Source organism: Helicoverpa zea, chromosome 30, assembly GCF_022581195.2.
Source record: "Helicoverpa zea isolate HzStark_Cry1AcR chromosome 30, ilHelZeax1.1, whole genome shotgun sequence".
Lineage (NCBI taxonomy): Eukaryota > Metazoa > Arthropoda > Insecta > Lepidoptera > Noctuidae > Helicoverpa > Helicoverpa zea.
In genome coordinates, this window is record NC_061481.1 from 2869346 (window position 1) to 2888110 (window position 18765).

The 18765-nt window shown below is 40.6% G+C and overlaps 1 protein-coding gene across 1 annotated transcript in view; it reads left to right on the forward strand.

Moving 5' to 3' along the window:
- The window catches only part of LOC124644558 (solute carrier family 2, facilitated glucose transporter member 1-like), a 36336-nt gene that overhangs the window by 11254 nt on the left and 6317 nt on the right, over window positions 1-18765 (forward strand). Inside the window, exons 2-5 of the mRNA XM_047184005.1 lie at window positions 15640-15738; window positions 16890-17050; window positions 17705-17815; window positions 18641-18728. Coding sequence (XP_047039961.1) covers window positions 15640-15738; window positions 16890-17050; window positions 17705-17815; window positions 18641-18728 — 459 coding nt within the window. The remainder of the gene's footprint in view (window positions 1-15639; window positions 15739-16889; window positions 17051-17704; window positions 17816-18640; window positions 18729-18765) is intronic.

Below are 18765 nucleotides of genomic sequence, written 5' to 3' on the forward strand. Positions count from 1 at the left end.
GTAAAGCTATAAGTATAAATAATTGCTAAGTTTCATCAGAATCCATCCACTAGTGTACCTGTGTATACCTAAGAACTTTTGCATTCATAATAATACTAGGAAGTCTCAGAAAATGTCAAGTCATTCTAGCGAGTAAGATGATGACGAAGTGCTTAGGCAAACTTACGATGCATTTAGAAAACCGACAGTCACTCTTCACAAACACTTTTATTAGAATGTGTACACACTTAGCACAAAACATAGCCTTTTACAGCATGATGAAGATGAATAAAAAAAGTCAAGTGTGAATCGGACTCGCGTACAAAAGTTCCGTACTTTTTAGGGTTCCGTATCCAAAGGGTAAAACGGAACCCTGTTGTTTTCGCTCCTCTGTCCGTCCGTCTGTCATCAGGCTGTATCTCATGAACCGTGATAGTTAGAGAGCTGAAATTTTCACAGGTGATGTATTTTTGTTGCCGCTATAACAACAAATACTGAAAACTATCATTAAATAAATATTTTGGGGGGCTCCCATACAACAAACGTGATTTTTTTGTCCATTTTATAAATAATGGTACGGAATCCTTCAAACATCCAAATTGAGAACCTCCTCCTTTTTGGGAAATCGACAAGAAATTACGAGAATAATACTTACTTACATCATCTGTGATTTTAGCTGTGTCGCTATCACGGTTCATGATTCATGAGATGCAGGCTGGTGACAGATGGACAATGAAGTCTATAGGTTCTCGTTTTTCCCTTTGGGTACGGAACCTAAAATTCTAAATCTAAAATCACCGAAACGATAGGTATTCTGTTCCGTTAGTTCCGTATGATTATTAGATTCTAGCTGCTGCCAGCGGCTTCACCCGCGTTCTGTAGAAACTACCAAAACCCTTCTGCAAGTGGTTTGACTCGCATACCGTAGAAACTTCTGCACGAGCCCAAATAAAAAGTAGCCTATAGCCTTCCTCGATAAATAGGCTATGTAACACTGCAATAATTTTTCAAATCGGATCAGTCCAGTGGGTTGCCCGGGTATCTGGGTTGAGGAGGTCAGAGTCAGATAGGCAGTCGCTCCTTGTGGCACACTGGTACTCAGCCGCATCCGGTTAGACTGGAAGCCGACGGTTGGCTCGGAAGATGAGGAAGCAAAGAAACTAACTCTACAGCTTTATAATATTAGCATAGATGTGGGACATTGAACACAACACATGTTTTCCTTTACAACACGCATAAAGTTGATAAAAAATCATTCATAAGAAACAATATGACGTCATTGTTATTCACACACAAGTGTTTGCATGATGAGATGAGTAAAAAAACTTGATGTTCGGTGCGTAGACAAAGGGTTCTGTATTATTTTAATCAGACTTTATGTGAAAAAAATTATAACAGTGTCAAAAACGTATTACAATTTTAAATTGACACCAAAAATCACAGAATAGTTTTTGGTTTCTGTTGATTCCTCACGCCTTATTGTCGTCTCATCTAGCTTCACATAAATAATTTTTAACCGACTTCAAAATAAAAGGAGGTTCTCAGTCTGACCCTGGTGTATGTATGTGTGTTTGTGTGCGATTATTTCTCGTTTGGGTTAAGCGACTTTATTATTGGGACCCTTTAGCACGGAACCCTAAGGTACATAAGTTAAGGTACCTACACTAGACGTGTCTTGTGTCGACATTTGAGAATACTTAATGTATAACCGTCATGGCGGCGATCTTAAAGAGATGAGAACTTGACTATTTGAGATTGGTCTTAAACAACTAGCTTTTTCTAGCGGCTTCACTTCTTTCTGTACCAGGCTAAATAAACTATAGCCTGTTATATTACTCAATACTCAGTAACTTTATTGCATTCCATAATGTGTACAGGCTGGTGGTTAAAATTAAAAGAAACAATTATGGACCCTGTCGGGCACAGCAAAGTTAGTTTTTAGAGGAGAGGACGAAGAGCGCTTTACCATACCTATTACCACAGGGCTACTTTAATTAACGTGCCAATTTTATGGTAAAATGATTTTTTCAAAATCGGTTTAGTTAATCCAGAGAATAAATAAATCGTTACTAGCTTTTCTCCGCTTGGCTTCCCCACGGCACGAGGGAGCTATTCCTTACGCCCCATTAAAAAAGCCTAAAACCTATATTATTCCGATTATAAGGTACCTATCTCTTATATATCCTAATTAATATTGTAATGAGAAAGTAACTCTGTCTGTCTGTCTTTCTGTCTGTCTGTCTGTCTGTCTGTCTGTCTGTCTTTTCTTCACGCCTAAACTACTGAATCGATTTGTGTGAAATTTGGTACAGATATAGTTTGAAACTTGAGAAAGGACATAGGATAGTTTTTATTACAAAAAAATATAAAAATAAAATTTATTCCGGACATATAGCGCCACCTATTGGTCAAACCAAAAATCTACCGGAAGTTACTATTCCACGCGAAAGAAGTCGCGGGCAAAAGCTAGTAGTAAATATAGTGCATAGTGGAGTGTTATTAACATAGATTTACGTTTTTATATACTAACAATTTTGTATAATATTATAGGTATGTTAGTCTTTAATCGGTATATAGAGTGGAGTTTCTTGCCGGTTCTTCTCCATGAGACCAACTCTTTGAAACCGTGCACCTAACATTGACGTTTCGAAAGAGCTTTCATATTTGAAATAAAAAAATTGAGTTTGAATTTATATCTATGGGATTGGCCCATACATATATGGGCAGCCTGAAAATAAAGGCATTTTTTATATTAACCAAACTGCTGTAAATTGAAAAACTTGACAGTAAATCGCTCTTATTGTCTTATTCTGATCACATTATCGGTGATTTAATTCCACAAAGATGTCCTCGTGGAATAAGCTCAGCATTATCTCTGAACGAATTTTATCATTATCACTGACCTCTAAAATCGATTATACCTACATTTTGAACTTTGAACCATTCTCAAAAACTTATTTATATTCAGCTTTTTATAAGCCATTAAAAAATCAGTTCAAAAATATATTTAAAGAATCATTTTATTATGCACTAAAGACATAAAGAGATTAAAGAGTATCCGCACACTGCAAACTTTTAGTCGGCCGATAGTTTGTTTAGGCTCATAAATCGGTATGAAGATGAGTCTAACACCAGTCTTACCAAGGAGTATCGGGTTGTCCGGGTACCTGGGCTGAGGAATTCAGATAGGCAGTCGCTTCTTGTAAAACATTGTTACTCAGCTGCACGCGGTTAGACTGGAAGCCGACCCCAACATAGTTGGGAAAAGGCTCGGCTGACGAGAAGATGAACTTGATAGGCACGTTACAAAGATCAGGTACTTAGCCAGTATCAGTTAGAATGAAAACTTTGATTGAATTGACGTATTTCTTTAAAAAAATATTTTTGCCATCCATCAGGTCAACTATCGGCCGACTATTTAGTTTGCAGTTTACTAGTTGTAGTAAAGAGTTAATAATGGTATTTTGTACCGCCCATACCGGTTTCCTAGTTCCTAGACAAAACTGGTTCGATCTAGTCGAATAGAATAAAAAGTATTAAAATGGACACACACCCACAAATTCCTGAATTGACAATTTTGTATTAAGTAGGTATTACTTTTACTTTTTTTTTGTTAAAATCGCTCAAGGTGAGCTGTTTTGTAGACTGGTCTATATCGAGACTTCTCTTCTCAGAGAACCTCAAGCGGCGCAAATATAGTAACCTTATAGGCAATTACATGTTTGAGCCGTTTGGGGTTGAAACTCTTGGGCCGTGGGGTCCGAGCGCCCACCTTCTTGCCAGGGATATTTCCCAGCGCCTGGTTGACACTTCCCGGGACCCAAAGGCTGGCTTTTATTTCGCACAGAGGTTGAGCATTGCCATCCAACGTGGCAATGCTGCCAGTCTTTTGGGTATATTAACCAGTGACAGCGATGAGGAGCAATTTTTTGATGCACTGTATTAGTTTTAAGTTGTACATATATATATATAAGTTTGTTTTTTTTTTTCAATTAATGTAAATATTTTGTTATAACATTAAACTCTTTAATTGTATGACTTCTCTTGAACTTTGTAACCTAATTGGTTTCTTATGAGGTACGTCCTAGTGAGCGAATCGACGCGATGCGAAGCTAATAATTCAGATAGATATGCGCTACGTGACGTACCTACTTCAAAAGAAATCGACTGTTTGTTGTTTCCGCATCGCTTCCGCATCTATATATAGGGCGCATCGTAACAGTCGTTTGTGGGTATTCATGAACCAAAAAGACAGAGGACCTCTTGAAAATTCTAAGGCCACATATTACTAAAAAATGCTGCTAAAACCCTTTTATAAATTAGTACGCAACAAAGAACCGTGCAGCCACACACTGCAGCCATAATAATCATACCTTCATAATAGACAGAATACAGCCATTGTTCATACTCATTCACTCAAAAACCACTAAACGGATTTTGATGACACGTGACAGAATAATAGAGCTACCTAAAACAAATCATAAGCTTTTATCCACTTACGGGTGAAAATTCGTAAAACAGTACCTAAAACCATCCTCCGAGCCTTTTCCCAACTATGTTGGGGTCGGCTTCCAGTCTAACCGGATTCAGCTGAGTACCAGTGCTTTACAAGAAGCGACTGCCTATCTGACTGCCTATCTGACCTCCTCAACCCAGTTACCCGGGCAACCCGATACCCCTTAGTTAGACTGGTGTCAGACTTACTGTCTTCTGACTACCCGTAACGACTGCAAAGGATGTTCAATGACAGCCGGGACCTACAGTTTAACGTGCCATCCGAAACACAGTCATTGGTGTCTAAGATATACTTAGAAAGTACATACAAACTTAGAAAAGTTGCATTGGTACTTGCCTGACCTGTACTGGGATTCTATAAAACTCGATCAACAACTCGCATTTCACTTCGATTCGTAATGTCATTTCATACTTTAGGGGAGGTAGGGGAGGGATGGGCACTTTTTCACAATTTATTGCATAAAAAATCAGATTTTACAGATCATTATCAACTTTTATTGCCATTTCTTATATTCGGCTAGATATAATGAAAGAGCTTTCCTAAAAATTACAATCAGTTTCAACATTACGAGATATTTAAACGGTTTTATTTAGCTCACCCCGTTTGTTTTATTATTTATTCTTGGATCAAATTTAGTAATTCAAATTTCACCCTCTTCCTGTCAACCGATTGGTCTGAAATTTTGTATACACCTTTAATTAAATCCAATATGGCCGCCGGCACAAAATGGCACAGCCCCCTCAATATGGGTATCAAATGAAAGGGCTACACAAGTAGAATACTGTCAGCAACCCCAGCGGGGCGCAACAGGGCCAAGGCCTGCCTGCACGTCGATTCTATAAAATTCGAACAACAACTCGCATTTCACTTCGCTATTCACTCTCACTTCGCATTCGATTCAGAACGACCTTGATTTTATTTTAACGGTACCTGAAACAAGATTCTATAAAGGATTTTTCGCGCAGATTTATAACCTCACAAATTTTCACTGACGAAGAAAAGCCTCCCTACCATAGAGAGCATTGGACACTTTTGACTTAGTTTATGAAAAAAAAATCGGTAAAAAAACTTTTAAGTTAAACGGTTTTATCTTATGTGCACTGAAAACTATAAAATAAAAAATAGTTACTTACCTGTCAACCTACGTAGGTGGTCCCGGTCATATTAGACTAAAATAAAAACGTGGGGCCCATTAACTATTGCTGTAGTACTCTCTTCTAAAGGTATAATAGGTGTGGATTGCATCGACTTACTATAATTGTAACTGGAGATTTTGACAATCAATAATTAATAATAGAAAATACACATACCTTTCATTAGTTTTCTCTTTATAACGATCCGAAACCGCAACAAAATATTTAAGTACTTTTACGAGTGTTTGTTCTTGACAACTCACAGAAATGACAGATAGTCTATGGATGAACACCGTTACCAGTCGGTAACGTAAACTACCCAATTAAAAAAAAACAAAACTATGATCAGAAATCAGAATAAAAGGACCCCCCTTTTATTCTGATTTGATCATGTCTCCCAACTGCCCATCTCTCCCCTACCTCCCCTATAGATAGACAGATTTTGACAAATCTGTCAAAATCTCGACTTTGATTTAGTTCAACTTGTCAACACGCTCGATAGTGAAGCGCTAGTGTAGTTTGACAATGTCAATCACGAAACTTTAAGGTAGAATTCCGTGGGTCGCGATTGTCGCAGCCGCGCGCGACAAAAGTCAACCTATGAAAATGTATGGCACCGCTGCCGAGGGCTGCGACAGTCGCGCGCGGACGACGAATTTCGTGAGCCGCTCGCGGCCGTACGCTTCTCAACATGGTCTAGCGCTTAATAACATCTATAGAATTTTAGTAAAACCAGAATTAAATTTTTGACAATGCCGCGAGCAGCTTACGAAATTCGTCGGCCGCGCGCGACTGTCACGGGCCTCGACAACGGTGCCATACATTTTCAAAGGTTGACTATTGTCGCGTCCACGGAATTCTACCTTTAGATCGAAGTCGAAGTGAGAGTGATGTCGAAGTGAGTTGTGATATTTTATAGAATCGACATGCTGGAATCGAACCCGCGCCCTCATACTCGAGAGGTTGGTTCTTTGCCCACTAGGCCACCACGATTTTTTACCACAAAACAGGGGCCCGATTCTCCTAATTTTACTTAAGCGGCATACGATTCACGTTCGACTCGATTCGACTGAGATCCAATCCCGACTCGATTACGATTGAAGCGTATGTGGCATTCCGCTATTTTTTCTTTGAAATAAACGTTTTTATCCTTTTCTGTCATTCAATAATGAATCATTTTGTCTGCAAATGATTTACGATTGCAAAATGATTGTACAGCAAACTACCGTATAGACCAAAATTACCAAAATAGCAGACCAATCGCACACCAATCAAATGTCAATCGAATACGATTGGTCTTTTATTAGTAGCAGAATGCCCGATATGGTTAAAACTGCTATTGCGATCATATTGCGATTCGATTTCTATTCGATTTTGACATTATTAACTTAGGAGAATCGGGCCCCAGTACCTAAATAATAAATACTAAAACGCAGTTTCTTCCACTGCACAATAGATTTATTCTTTAGTCCAAGATATAGCGATAATATTGTTGTTCTAAGACCTTTAACCCCTGATAGCATTTACGCGATATTTATATGCACATAATTGCATGTTTTCTTAAACTTTATAACTACGTATATTTACTTGTTTATGACAAAGTACATATATCTACCGCTCACTGGAGGGCAGTCGCTCCTTGTGGCACACTGGTACTCAGTTAATTCCGGTTAGACTGGAAGCCGACCCCAACATAGTTGAGAAAAAGGCTCGGAGGATGATGATGACATATGTATATCTACTGCTCAACCCTTCGCTCGATTAACGCTTAATCCTTCTCCGTGTGCGAGGAGGCCTATGCCCAGCAGTGAGACGATAAAAAGGCTGTAAAAGTTACATAACATATATCTACCTGCATACATAGTATTTTTTTTTTGTTGGGAATTCATCAATGACCCTGCAGTGTGAGGGAGTGTCAGACTTTTACTGACTAAAACCAATCATGTTCCTTCTAAGGGCACCTACGCATTATGCGGTTAGCCGGACTGCGGTCAGCCGTGCGGCTGACCGCAATAAAAAATTTGTACGAGAATGTAGTTTTCATTCGCACTACGACGCGGCTGCCGCCCGACCGCTCCGGTCGTTCTGAGCGCTGCGGCCCGACCGGCGGCCAGCCGGACGGTCGCCATACACACTACGCGGATATGCTAGTTTGCGGTTGCCCGCCATTGACGGTAAACGTGTTCACCAACATTCGCGCATTTAACTAATACTTTATTAATATGGATTTCGTTACCGAAAAAATTATAATCGAGATACAAAATAGGCCAGCAATCTGGAATACTAAATCCGCAGAATATTCCGATAAAAACCAACCGCAAACCACTACGGTTTCTAAACGCACTTTCCGGTTGGAGTTGCGGCTATCCGCCACCCGGCTAACCGCAAGCGCAACCGTTTCCTACGGTTAGCCGGACGGCTGACCGCAGTCCGGCTAACCGCATAATGCGTAGGTGCCCTTAAGCCCTTTATGTACCAGGGCTTCGGTAACTCGCGCGAACAATCCCGCAACCCCGGTCTCTCTCGAGGAAACCTGGACTATAAAGTCTGAAATCTCCAATCCGCATTGAGCAAGCTTGGCTCAATCTTTCTGCTTTATGTGAGAGGAGGCTATGGAGCAGTGGGACGATAAAAAGGCTGTGATGATGAAAAATAATTTTGTTCGCCGCATTCGGCTCATCTAGCGAACCTTTTCCTAACTTTGTTGGGGTCGGCTTCCAGCTGAGTACCAGTGTTCTACAAGGAGCGACTGCTTATCTGACCTCCACAACCCAGTTAACCCGGCAACCCAATACCCCTTGATAAGACTGATTGTCTGACTTACTGGCTTCTGCTTACCTGTGACGACTGCCCTTTGGCACAGGTAGGTCACAGGTAGCTTAAGAACTTATAAGCCTTGGACTATACTTTAGGAAGGTTTATATACAGCCTCTTCAAATAAGTAGGACTTATGACTCACCCTACGCATATAAAAAATGCCGCATTGTTTTCGAAAAAATCATAAAAATATTTGCTGAAACATAAATTAAGAAAATTTAACTTGTCATATCATATGCTAAGGTTAGATCATTGTTCAAACATTTACCTACACAACTCAGTAAAGAATACTGTTTAGAAAAAGATAAGAAAATATACATTTTTAGAATAAACGGTTACCTACTTAGTACGTGCTAACATGGATTCTTTTATTTTTAACCTAGGTATTTATCATGACTAACCACTTAACTAATCTTGCGGAAGTAATCGGGTTACCCAGGTAACTGGATTGAGAGGATCAGGCAGACGCTTCCGGAGACTACCAGTCTTTCTGATGTCCTAACCAAGTCACCCAGGCTACATTATACACCTTAGTAAGACTGGCCCTGACTTTCTGAGTAGGTACCCTTAACAACTGCCAAAGATGTTCAAATGACAGTCGGGCCCCTCCAATTGTATGTGTCTTCCGACGGAGGAACTCGTCATGACATAGACAATCTACGCCAAGCGTTGCTTAACCTTATGATCGATCGACCGATGTGGCTGTACTTAGCCACGAGCCACGAGCCCCTCCTTCTACTTATAATCTAGTCCAAAATTCAACTGGCCTTACATCCCGTAATAATGGTGTCCACGGCCGATTTCAGCCACGGCGGCTGTTCTCATTTAAGGAGATCAGCCAGCTGCGCAGGACATATTAAAGTGCACGCACATTTGCTTGGTCACAGGTGCACTCACTCTCATGCCCGATGGGACGGCAATCTGACACCACCGGAAAGAGATCAGGCGCAGGACCAACATTAACGTGCTCTCCGATGCACAGGTGTATCAATCACCAACTTCCAGACGGGCTGCTTTACGAAAGTTTTTTTAAGAAAACCCACAAAGTGATTTCGGCCCGACTCAGGAATCGAACCCGAGACCTCGAGCACAGCAGCTGCGCTTGGGACCACCAGCTAGACCAACGAGGCAGTCAAATTTCACTTTTTTTCTACTCATTATAATCTAGTCCAAAAATCAGCTTTTATTAATCTGTCCCGTAATAACTTGTCAAAAAAGTCTTTCTCAAGGCTATAAGAATAAGCACCAAATAAATTAAAACCTGCCAAACAGGTTTTAACTGTCTCATGGTTACAAGGAAGAGGACATTAGCATAGATTTTTTGTCTAGAATTTATTACATTGATAGATAAAGGTCTTGTAGAGGCCAAAACTAAAAACATTCTTAGTTTTTCGATAGGTTCTGTACAATCCTTTCGGCTCTGTCTAACCGTTTATCGAAAAGACGGTTGATGTAACAAACTACACACGTACTACAGTACGTGTATCGGCTTTCCCAATAATGTATCTGTTTCTTTGCTTACTAGAGATATAATTTTTACAAGAGATAGACTTCTTTAAGCTGTGCCTTGCAGGGCTACAACCTACAACAGATAGATTGCTAATAAAGAATCAAGTATTGAGAATTTTATATAGTAAGCATAACAACAGAGCCTATAAAGGTGTGTCCTGCATGGGCGAATCGCGAAAGCAAACGCAAAGCGTATTGACAGATGTACATAAGCTTTATCGAGTAGAACGCGTGCAACGTCACATCCACACCACAGCCACAGCTTGGCCACTACAAAGGAAATATCGGATTCTCAAGACACCAGTTTTAAATTTAAATCCTCCCAAGTGCAGAGGCTGGAGAACGGTTGCTAAGCCACTATGAAAGTAGTTTTTTTCAAGTTCGAATCAACTTTGACAATGACTGCTATAGTGATATACGAAGTTGTTTAAATAGGATACCTTTTTTTTTTCCGACGTCAAAAATCATCAAATGACCCCTCCCGCTGTGGGTTAGCAGCGGTGAGCATGGGCGTAGCCACACTGGGGCAAGCTGGGGCACTTGCCCCACCCTGGGCCCTGGCTCTGACCTATAAGGTGTCTGAATAAACAAGCTTTTTTTACTAACTCTAACTAACAACATCAACAACATAATATATTCAACATGATAGTACATATTATGTACTATCCGTAAGTTATTGCACAAAAAAATTGTCGACTTTGGAAAGAGCGCGATCGAAACAAAATGCACGCTCGAGTTCCCGAACGTGCGCGGTGCGCGCGTCATTTGAAAGCGAGCCGTATTCCCTAAAGGAATAGGTGCTATGTGGCGTAGCGAGCCGAGCCGTCCATCTAATGCAAAAAATAATGCATTGAAGGAGATGGAACTGGTAGATGTGATCAAAATTTCGGAAATGCAATTTTATCCTAGTGTAAAAACCGCGCTCGCTATTTTGCTTGCCCAGCCATGTACGACCTGTCCAATAGAACGATCGTTTAGCACAGTGGTTCTTAACAGGTGGTCCGTGGACCACTGTTGGTCCCTGGAGGCATTCCGAGTGGTCCGCGAAGCTTAACTGCGCGACGTTGCTATACGTTATCTAACTTTATTTTTATCGACTTATCTATGCGGGCGAGGGGGTTTTCGTAGGGACGTAAATCGGGTGTGTCGTACCTAGTCCCCTCATTCATGAAAATGTATATTTGTGTGACATTTTACGTAGTTTTGGGTTTTGTGTCTTAAAAAAAAAGTCCGATAAAAATTTCACGCTCGCTTCGCTGGCGTATTCAGAAACTATATGCCCTTTTTTTGCATTTGTCAACAAACAAAATTTAAGTACGTTTGGGCTAAATTTTACGTAATATTTGGTTTAAGTCCGATAAAAATTTCACGCTCGCTTCGCTCGCGTGTTCAGAAACTATATGCCCTTTTTTTGCATTCGTCAACAAACAAAATTTAAGTACGTTTGGGCTAAATTTTACGTAATATTTGGTTGAAGTCCGATAAAAATTTCGCGCTCGCTTCGCTCGCGTATTTAGAAACTACATGCTCTTATTTTTGCATAATTGTCAACAAACAAAAAGTAAGTACGTTTGGGCTAAATTTTACGTAATATTTGGTTTAACTCCGATAAAAATTTCGCGCTCGCTTCGCTCGCGTATTCAGAATCTATATGCCCTTACTTTTAGCTTTTGTCGTGTGTGTGATTGATTATTTTCTGTACCTGAAAAAATAGAGGTAAACCTCTCAAATTAAGAGATTAACAAGTTTGAGATTAACGGCTCAAGATACAAAAAATCGGAGTGCCCCCGCCCTCCCCCGGGGATAGGTTGACTGCTGCCCCACCCTGAGCCCAAAGCTGGCTACGCCCATGGCGGTGAGGGAGTGTCAGACTCTTACTGACTGAAACCGTCGTGTTCCGTCCTAGGCCTTTTATGTACCAGGGCCGCGGTATCTCTTTCGAACAACCCGCAGCCCTAAATAGGGTACCTTATAAGAAAAACTGCAATACCGGTCCCCATCCAAGTGGAGTAGAGCGGAGAAGTTTTTAAACATCTCGCATTTTAAACTTAGCTGCATTTTGACAGAATTGAAGCCGAACTCATAGATGGGGAAAGCCTTGGCTGACTGGATAAAGTCTAAAAGTGTATAAGCAAAGGTTCTTCAAACAAAACAGACAGACATGTGTTGCTGGGGAGTTTGTTGCGCCACTTCTTCTTCCCAGCAAAAAGGTAGGTATAGGAAGTGGTGAAGGGTGGGTGTTTTGGGGGCGGTCGTTTGTATTTTTTTGACGTTCAAGAAGTGCAGATTTTCAGCCAAATATGCTTAAATAAAGAAGACGTACGTAGAAAAATTCGCTATAGTACCTACGGAACCCTCACTCGCGAGTATTTTACACTTTGCTTGATTTAGTTTTTTAAACAACCTTGAGGACAAAATGACTTTGCAATTCAAATCGATACTGACTAACAATTTGCATTATTATGGAGTTTCTTATCTCATGAATTATAAAGTTAGGAACATTTTGAGTGGCCTTTAGGCACCTATTTAGACTATGACATCTTCAAGTTAAGAACACGCTGTAAGATGTCATATTTTGCAAGCCCATACCTACATGCTCACATGCCACATGACCTTGGCCAAGCCTATTCCCAAACTATGTAGTATGTAGGGGTCGGCTTCCAGTCTAACCAGATACAGCTGAGAACCAGTGTGCCACATGGAGCGACTGCTTATCTGTCCTCCTTAACCCAGATACCTGAGTAATCCGATACTATTCCGATCCGATTCAGCAACACATAGCTTTTGACTATTCGTATCGACTACCAAAGATGTTAAAATTACAGTTGGGACTCACCAATTTATCGTGCTTACTACACTGAGGAACTCGTCATGACAAGATGTTCACCCATCCACAAACCGATCACGATATGCGTTGCTTAACCTAATGAACGATGAGTGCTGCTGTTGCTTAGCCACTAACTCCTCGTGATGTAAAAATATAATCTATCAAGTCATATCGGAATAATATGCAAAATCCTCAAGACCGTTAAGAACTTTTTTTCATACTAACACCAACGGTTAGAACCAGTTTCTGAGTCATCCTAGCGAACATACAGCCTCATTGGTGTAACAATAAAAAACCTCTTTTCAAAGGAACCATGACGGAATGTTGATGTAATCTGTGCTTGAACTACTTATTGAAAAAAGTAAAAAACCAAAACCAGTTTCGCTCCAAAATGCATTCAGTCGAATGACCTCTTAAATTCGGCCAACCATGAAAAAATATGTTGTGGACCGTCATAGTAGTAGTCAGTAAATTGGAGCTTTCGGCAATGATTTGAGGGAGCGTCCTACGTGAGCAAATCAAAGCGAACGTGATGCGAAAAGATTCGAAGCGATCTTCTTTAGAAAAGAAACACTTTAAAAGAAACACTTAAAGATCGGTCATGTAGGATGCACCGAAAAGGATCAAGTTCACCGACTGACATAAACGTCAGTTTTTTTTAAGTACTGTTTTCAAACTAAAACGACTATAGAACATTTTCGACCTAACAACGGAAGGAACAATTTACCTACTTAAGTAGGTACAATATGTATTTTCCTTCCGAAAAATTATGTCAACAGGAAAAGTCGGAATCATAATCGCTTAATCAAAACCTACCGCTGGCTTAATACCGATTCGATATCGCAGACTAGCTTCCGCCAGCGATTTCTCCCGTGCCCCGTGGGTACTACTGTAAGCACCCGTATTAAATCTTGCCTTTAGCCTTCCGCGATAAATGAACTATCCAATACTGAAAGATTTTATCCGAATCGGTTTAGTTCCTGAGCGCATTCAAATAAACATATCTAGACTTAGCCCCGTTACTTATAAAATCTCTAATCACCTTCTAAGCAACATTTTAACTATCATCCATCCTCCGAGCCTTTTCCCAATCATGTTGGGATCGGCTTCCAGTCTAACCGGATTCAGCTGAGTACCAGTGCTTTACAAGAAGCGACTGCCTATCTGACAACATTTTAACTAATCACTACTTAAAGTCTTAAGTAGTGATTAAATGTTAGTTAAGACCAAAGACATGCTTAAGCAACGTTTATAAGTAAGAATTTTCTTAAACAGCCCTTAAGTATTACTTATATTTAATTCACGTTTATAAGTAATGTAATAAAGAGGAAACGTGTTTTTGTTTGTTTATACCCTGAGGGCTCCGAAAGTATACAGCTAGGTACACTCTTCCCAAGTAACATAGGCTATATTTTATCCAGAAACGGGCAGTAGTTCCCACGAAACACGGGTGATACCGCGCTAAAACAGTTGGTGTGAAATAACCGTGGGATATATCCAAATTCGACCATCAAAACGAGATTGATGATTTCATCCTTTATCCCACTGGAATTCGTACAATTCACCTGACTTGCTGAGATATTGCAATCCCCCAATGAAGAGAAGAAAGATGAATTTATTCGTCTTGGCTTCGAAACCACATAAAACTGTTAAACAAAATCATTGTCAGTTAATATATAACTTTAAAACATTTATTAGTTTCCCACAAATCTGCGGAAATGTAAACATTTGTTTCCGTAACGCCGTTTCTATAAATAAATAAGTCTATATTGCATGGTTGTAGAGTATTTTGGTTTCGATCTTTCGGTAAGATCGTAGTTACGGAATTTGCACTATTGAGTAATGTTGAGCTGTATGTGCCTGACCTAATTCTAAGAGCGATCTTCCCTTTTCAAGTTCCCGCACAATATAGCCATACCGACAGTTTATTCATTAATCAGTATTGAACATCCTTAGCAGTCGTTACGGGTAGTCAGAGACAGAAGCCAGTAAGTCTGACACCAGTCTAACCAAAAGGTATCGGGTTGCCTGGGTAACTGGGTTGAGGGGGTCAGATAGGGCAGTCGCTCCTTGTAAAGCACTGGTACTCAGCTCAGGCAACTAGACTGGAAGCCGACCCCAACATAGTTGGGAAAAAGGCTCGGAGGATGATGATTACAGTATGAAGCTCGTAGTACGCAGTACAAAGATCAGGTATTTCGGCTATAAGACCGCCTGAAAACTTTCCCAACCATCGGGTCAACTGTCGGCCGACTGTTTACTGTGCAGTGAGCGGGTACTCTAATTCTAACAAGTGTGATCTTGTATTTGAGGATATTACGAAAACTGGCAAAGATTTGCGCACGAAGGGTTTTGAAGCTTTGTAAGCTCCCCTTAAATACTTACCCATTTATTTTATTCTGTAGTCACAGCGTAATCTTAGTGGATACTGTACTTTTCCTTTAGCAGAGGAATCTTTAAAAAAATACTTTTTATCTAAACGCACGGATTACAAAGTTACCCATAGCCCTTTTTTTTTTTTTTTTAACGACGTCAAAAATCATCAAATGACCCCTTCCGCTGTGGGTTAGCAGCGGAGAGGGAGTGTCAGACTCTTACTGACTAAAAACCGTCGTGTTCCGTCATGGGCCTTTTATGTACCAGGGCCGCGGTATCTCTTTCGAACAACCCGCAGCCCCGGCAGGCCTTGGCCCTGCTGGGCCCCGCTGGGGTTGCTGACATCTCTTTGAGGAGTTACCCATAGCCCTCATGTAGAGACAAGCAACTATTTCAACATAAGTACGTACTATCTTAAATACACAGCATTCGATAGATATTCTTTTCATAAACCGTCTAATTGTTACCTATTTTTTCAACAGGGCATGAACCTTCGGCTCGCGTTTGCCGTGATATCATCAGCATGCTGGTCTGCCTTCCAGCATGGATACAACACTGGAGTCTTGAATGCACCACAAGCTGTAAGTATTTAAAGATCTTAGACGAAGGAGCGGCTTTAGTTACGACAATTGAAATGAAATGAAATGAAATCGTTTATTTTGCAAGTTGGACATAAAATCACTTTTACACGTCATTTTTAAGAACGCTGAGGTCGGCATTTCCTAATGACTGATCCCTGAGAAGAAATGCCGAAACAAACTCAAGGGTCATAGTCTCTTTTAAAGTTCAAACATGTTATAAATCAAATAATATTAGGTGTGAGTGTCACCATGTACGCGGTCTGGAATGGCCTTTTGAGGAAAGAGCCACATCAGGCTGGAGCTGACCAGTCCCAAGAGACGGCACGCATGCATCAGTCGTCGTGTAGCTCAACCATAGGGAGCTCAACGACCTGTCACACGACGATACCAGATCTGCAGAACATTTGCGTAGGCCATTCAAAAATACTCAAACCCGCCAGACAGTATTTATGTTATAAGAATATATTATATATGAAATAAAAATATAATGTAATGTAATAATAAAATGAAATGATATACCCCCTTTATATTTTTAAATGTTTTTATTTTTATATTTAATATTTAAAAATGTAAAATATATGTTTGAAAATAAATAAATGACAAGAAAATGAAATGAAAATATATATGAATATATATATGAAAGAAAGAAAGCAAGAAAACTTATTTATTGACACACAGATATACATTACCTACACTACACACACATAGTACACATCAGTAGGTACACATAGAAAGAAAAATTGACAACTTTTTTATAAGGTTTCTATAATGGTAATTTGGTAAATTATCTTAGTGTCTGACTCTGTCAGTTCGTGCAATCGTTATAAATTTTATAGGAGGACCCTTCCAATTGCGGCATCTATCGTGAGTTGGAATTTGACTCAAGTTCAGACTCGTTGCAGCGCTTTTACACTAGTAGTTTTTCCGCACGTAGCAAAAAACCGAGCACATAGGTACGCAGAACACATTTTGAGTGGGAGGTAACGCTCTCATACGAGCCCAGCGTTTTCCGTCAGTGTGAAAGCGCTGTTCCTCGTCAAAATCATTGTGCTCATGTTCTGACTTAACACCTACAGAGGCGTTATTTTTCTCTATTCATAAAAAAATCTAAACGAGACACATTCTAACATACTCCCAATCCTCTTTTCCAGATTATATCCGACTGGCTCCAAAAGGAAGTTCTAACCGGCACCAACGTTACAATATCAGCCATGGACGACCCTAAAGTGACGACCGCGATGTCTATAGCCGTCGCTATATACTGTGTAGGAGGGATGATCGGGGGGATTATTACTGGCGTCGTGGCTGACAGGTGGGTCAAGTCTTCTTTACCGCAGGTCCTGGAAGTTGGTGATTGATTCACCCGTGCATCGGAGAGCACGTTAATGTCGGTCCTGCGAATGGTCTCTCTCCGGTGGTGTCGGATTGCCGTCCCATCGGGCTATGAGAGTGAAGGAATAGTGAGTGCACATGTGTCTGCGCAAATACTTGTGCACTATAATATGTCTCGTGCAACTGACTAATCTCCTTATATGAGAACAGTTTCCATGGCCGATAATCAGCTAGGAGGACAACATCATCACTACAGCTCTTTATGAAAAGTCAGATGCTATCTGCGCATAGAATAAAGTTGGTATGAAGCTCTATGTGCACTTAAAATAAGTAGGTCGAATAGCTTACTTCTAGACAAGAATGACACCCTCAGGTATTATAGGGTTATCAGAAAGCTTTTCCATTCTTATTTCTTTCGGATCTTGAGTAGCAAGTTCGATGTCTTAGCCGAAACCAGTTAAGGCAGTCTCCTTTTCGACCTGGACATCTTCCAAATACGCTTTGCCACGTCCAAGACCTTGCTTAGTTATCTGGTCTCTTCGAAACACGTCCAATCCAGCGTCAATTCCTTAGTAGAATCTCCTTGGCTATACGTAGTAGTAGAGAACTATAAAATACTTTTGTAATGTTACAGGTTTGGCAGAAAAGGTGGTCTGCTAATAAATAATGTTCTGGTCTTCATTGCGGTGGGACTCCAGAGCACTGCAAAACTGGCAAATTCTGCTGAGATGCTCATTTTAGGAAGGTAAGTTATCATCTGGCAAGTACCAATCAACTTTTCTAAGTTTGTATGTACTTTCTAAGTATATCTTAGACACCAATGCCTGTGTTTCGGACGGCACGTTAAACTGTAGGTCCCGGCTGTCATTGAACATCCTTGGCAGTCGTTACGGGTAGTCAAAAGCCAGTAAGTCTGACACCAGTCTAACCAAGGGGTATAGGTAGGGTTGCCCGGGTAACTGGGTTGAGGAGGTCAGATAGGCAGTCGCTTCTTGTAAAGCACTGGTACTCAGCTGAATCCGGCTAGACTGGAAGCCTATTCCGACATGATTGGGAAAAAAGGCTCGGAGGATGATGATGAAGTTATCATCTGACCGGATTTCAGTCTTAGCTAGAGAAGCAACCGATTATCTGATCGGACAATTGGTAACCCGCTTACACATTGTGGTAACAGACTGGTGTCAGATTCTCTGGATTCTGACTATCCGTAACGACTGCCAAAGATGTTCGAATGACAGCCCACGAATTTTACATGCCTTCCGAAACACGGAGGAACTCGCCATAACAGATGGTCACGGACTGATCGTACCAAGTTTTGCATCATGATCGATCTATGCGTGCGGCTGTTACTCAGTCACTCTTTTTGTTACCCATTTACTACGGATTTCAATAACCTATCCGTTTGTTGTTTTTCCACATTTTGAAATACCCCCATTAACTATCTCCAGCAAGCAAATCAACTGACAGATACGATATAGGAATCCACCATTAACAAACCACGCCAGCTCCCTCGACACGGAACCACGGGTTCTCATTTCGTCTCCCATTACACAAACACACATTGTTTCAGGTTGTTAATAGGTGTAAACAGCGGGTTGAACGCCGGCTTAGCACCACTGTATCTCGCTGAAATATCACCCGTTTCGTTAAGAGGATCGGTGAGTTTTGATATTATTTATATCTAGGAACTACCTT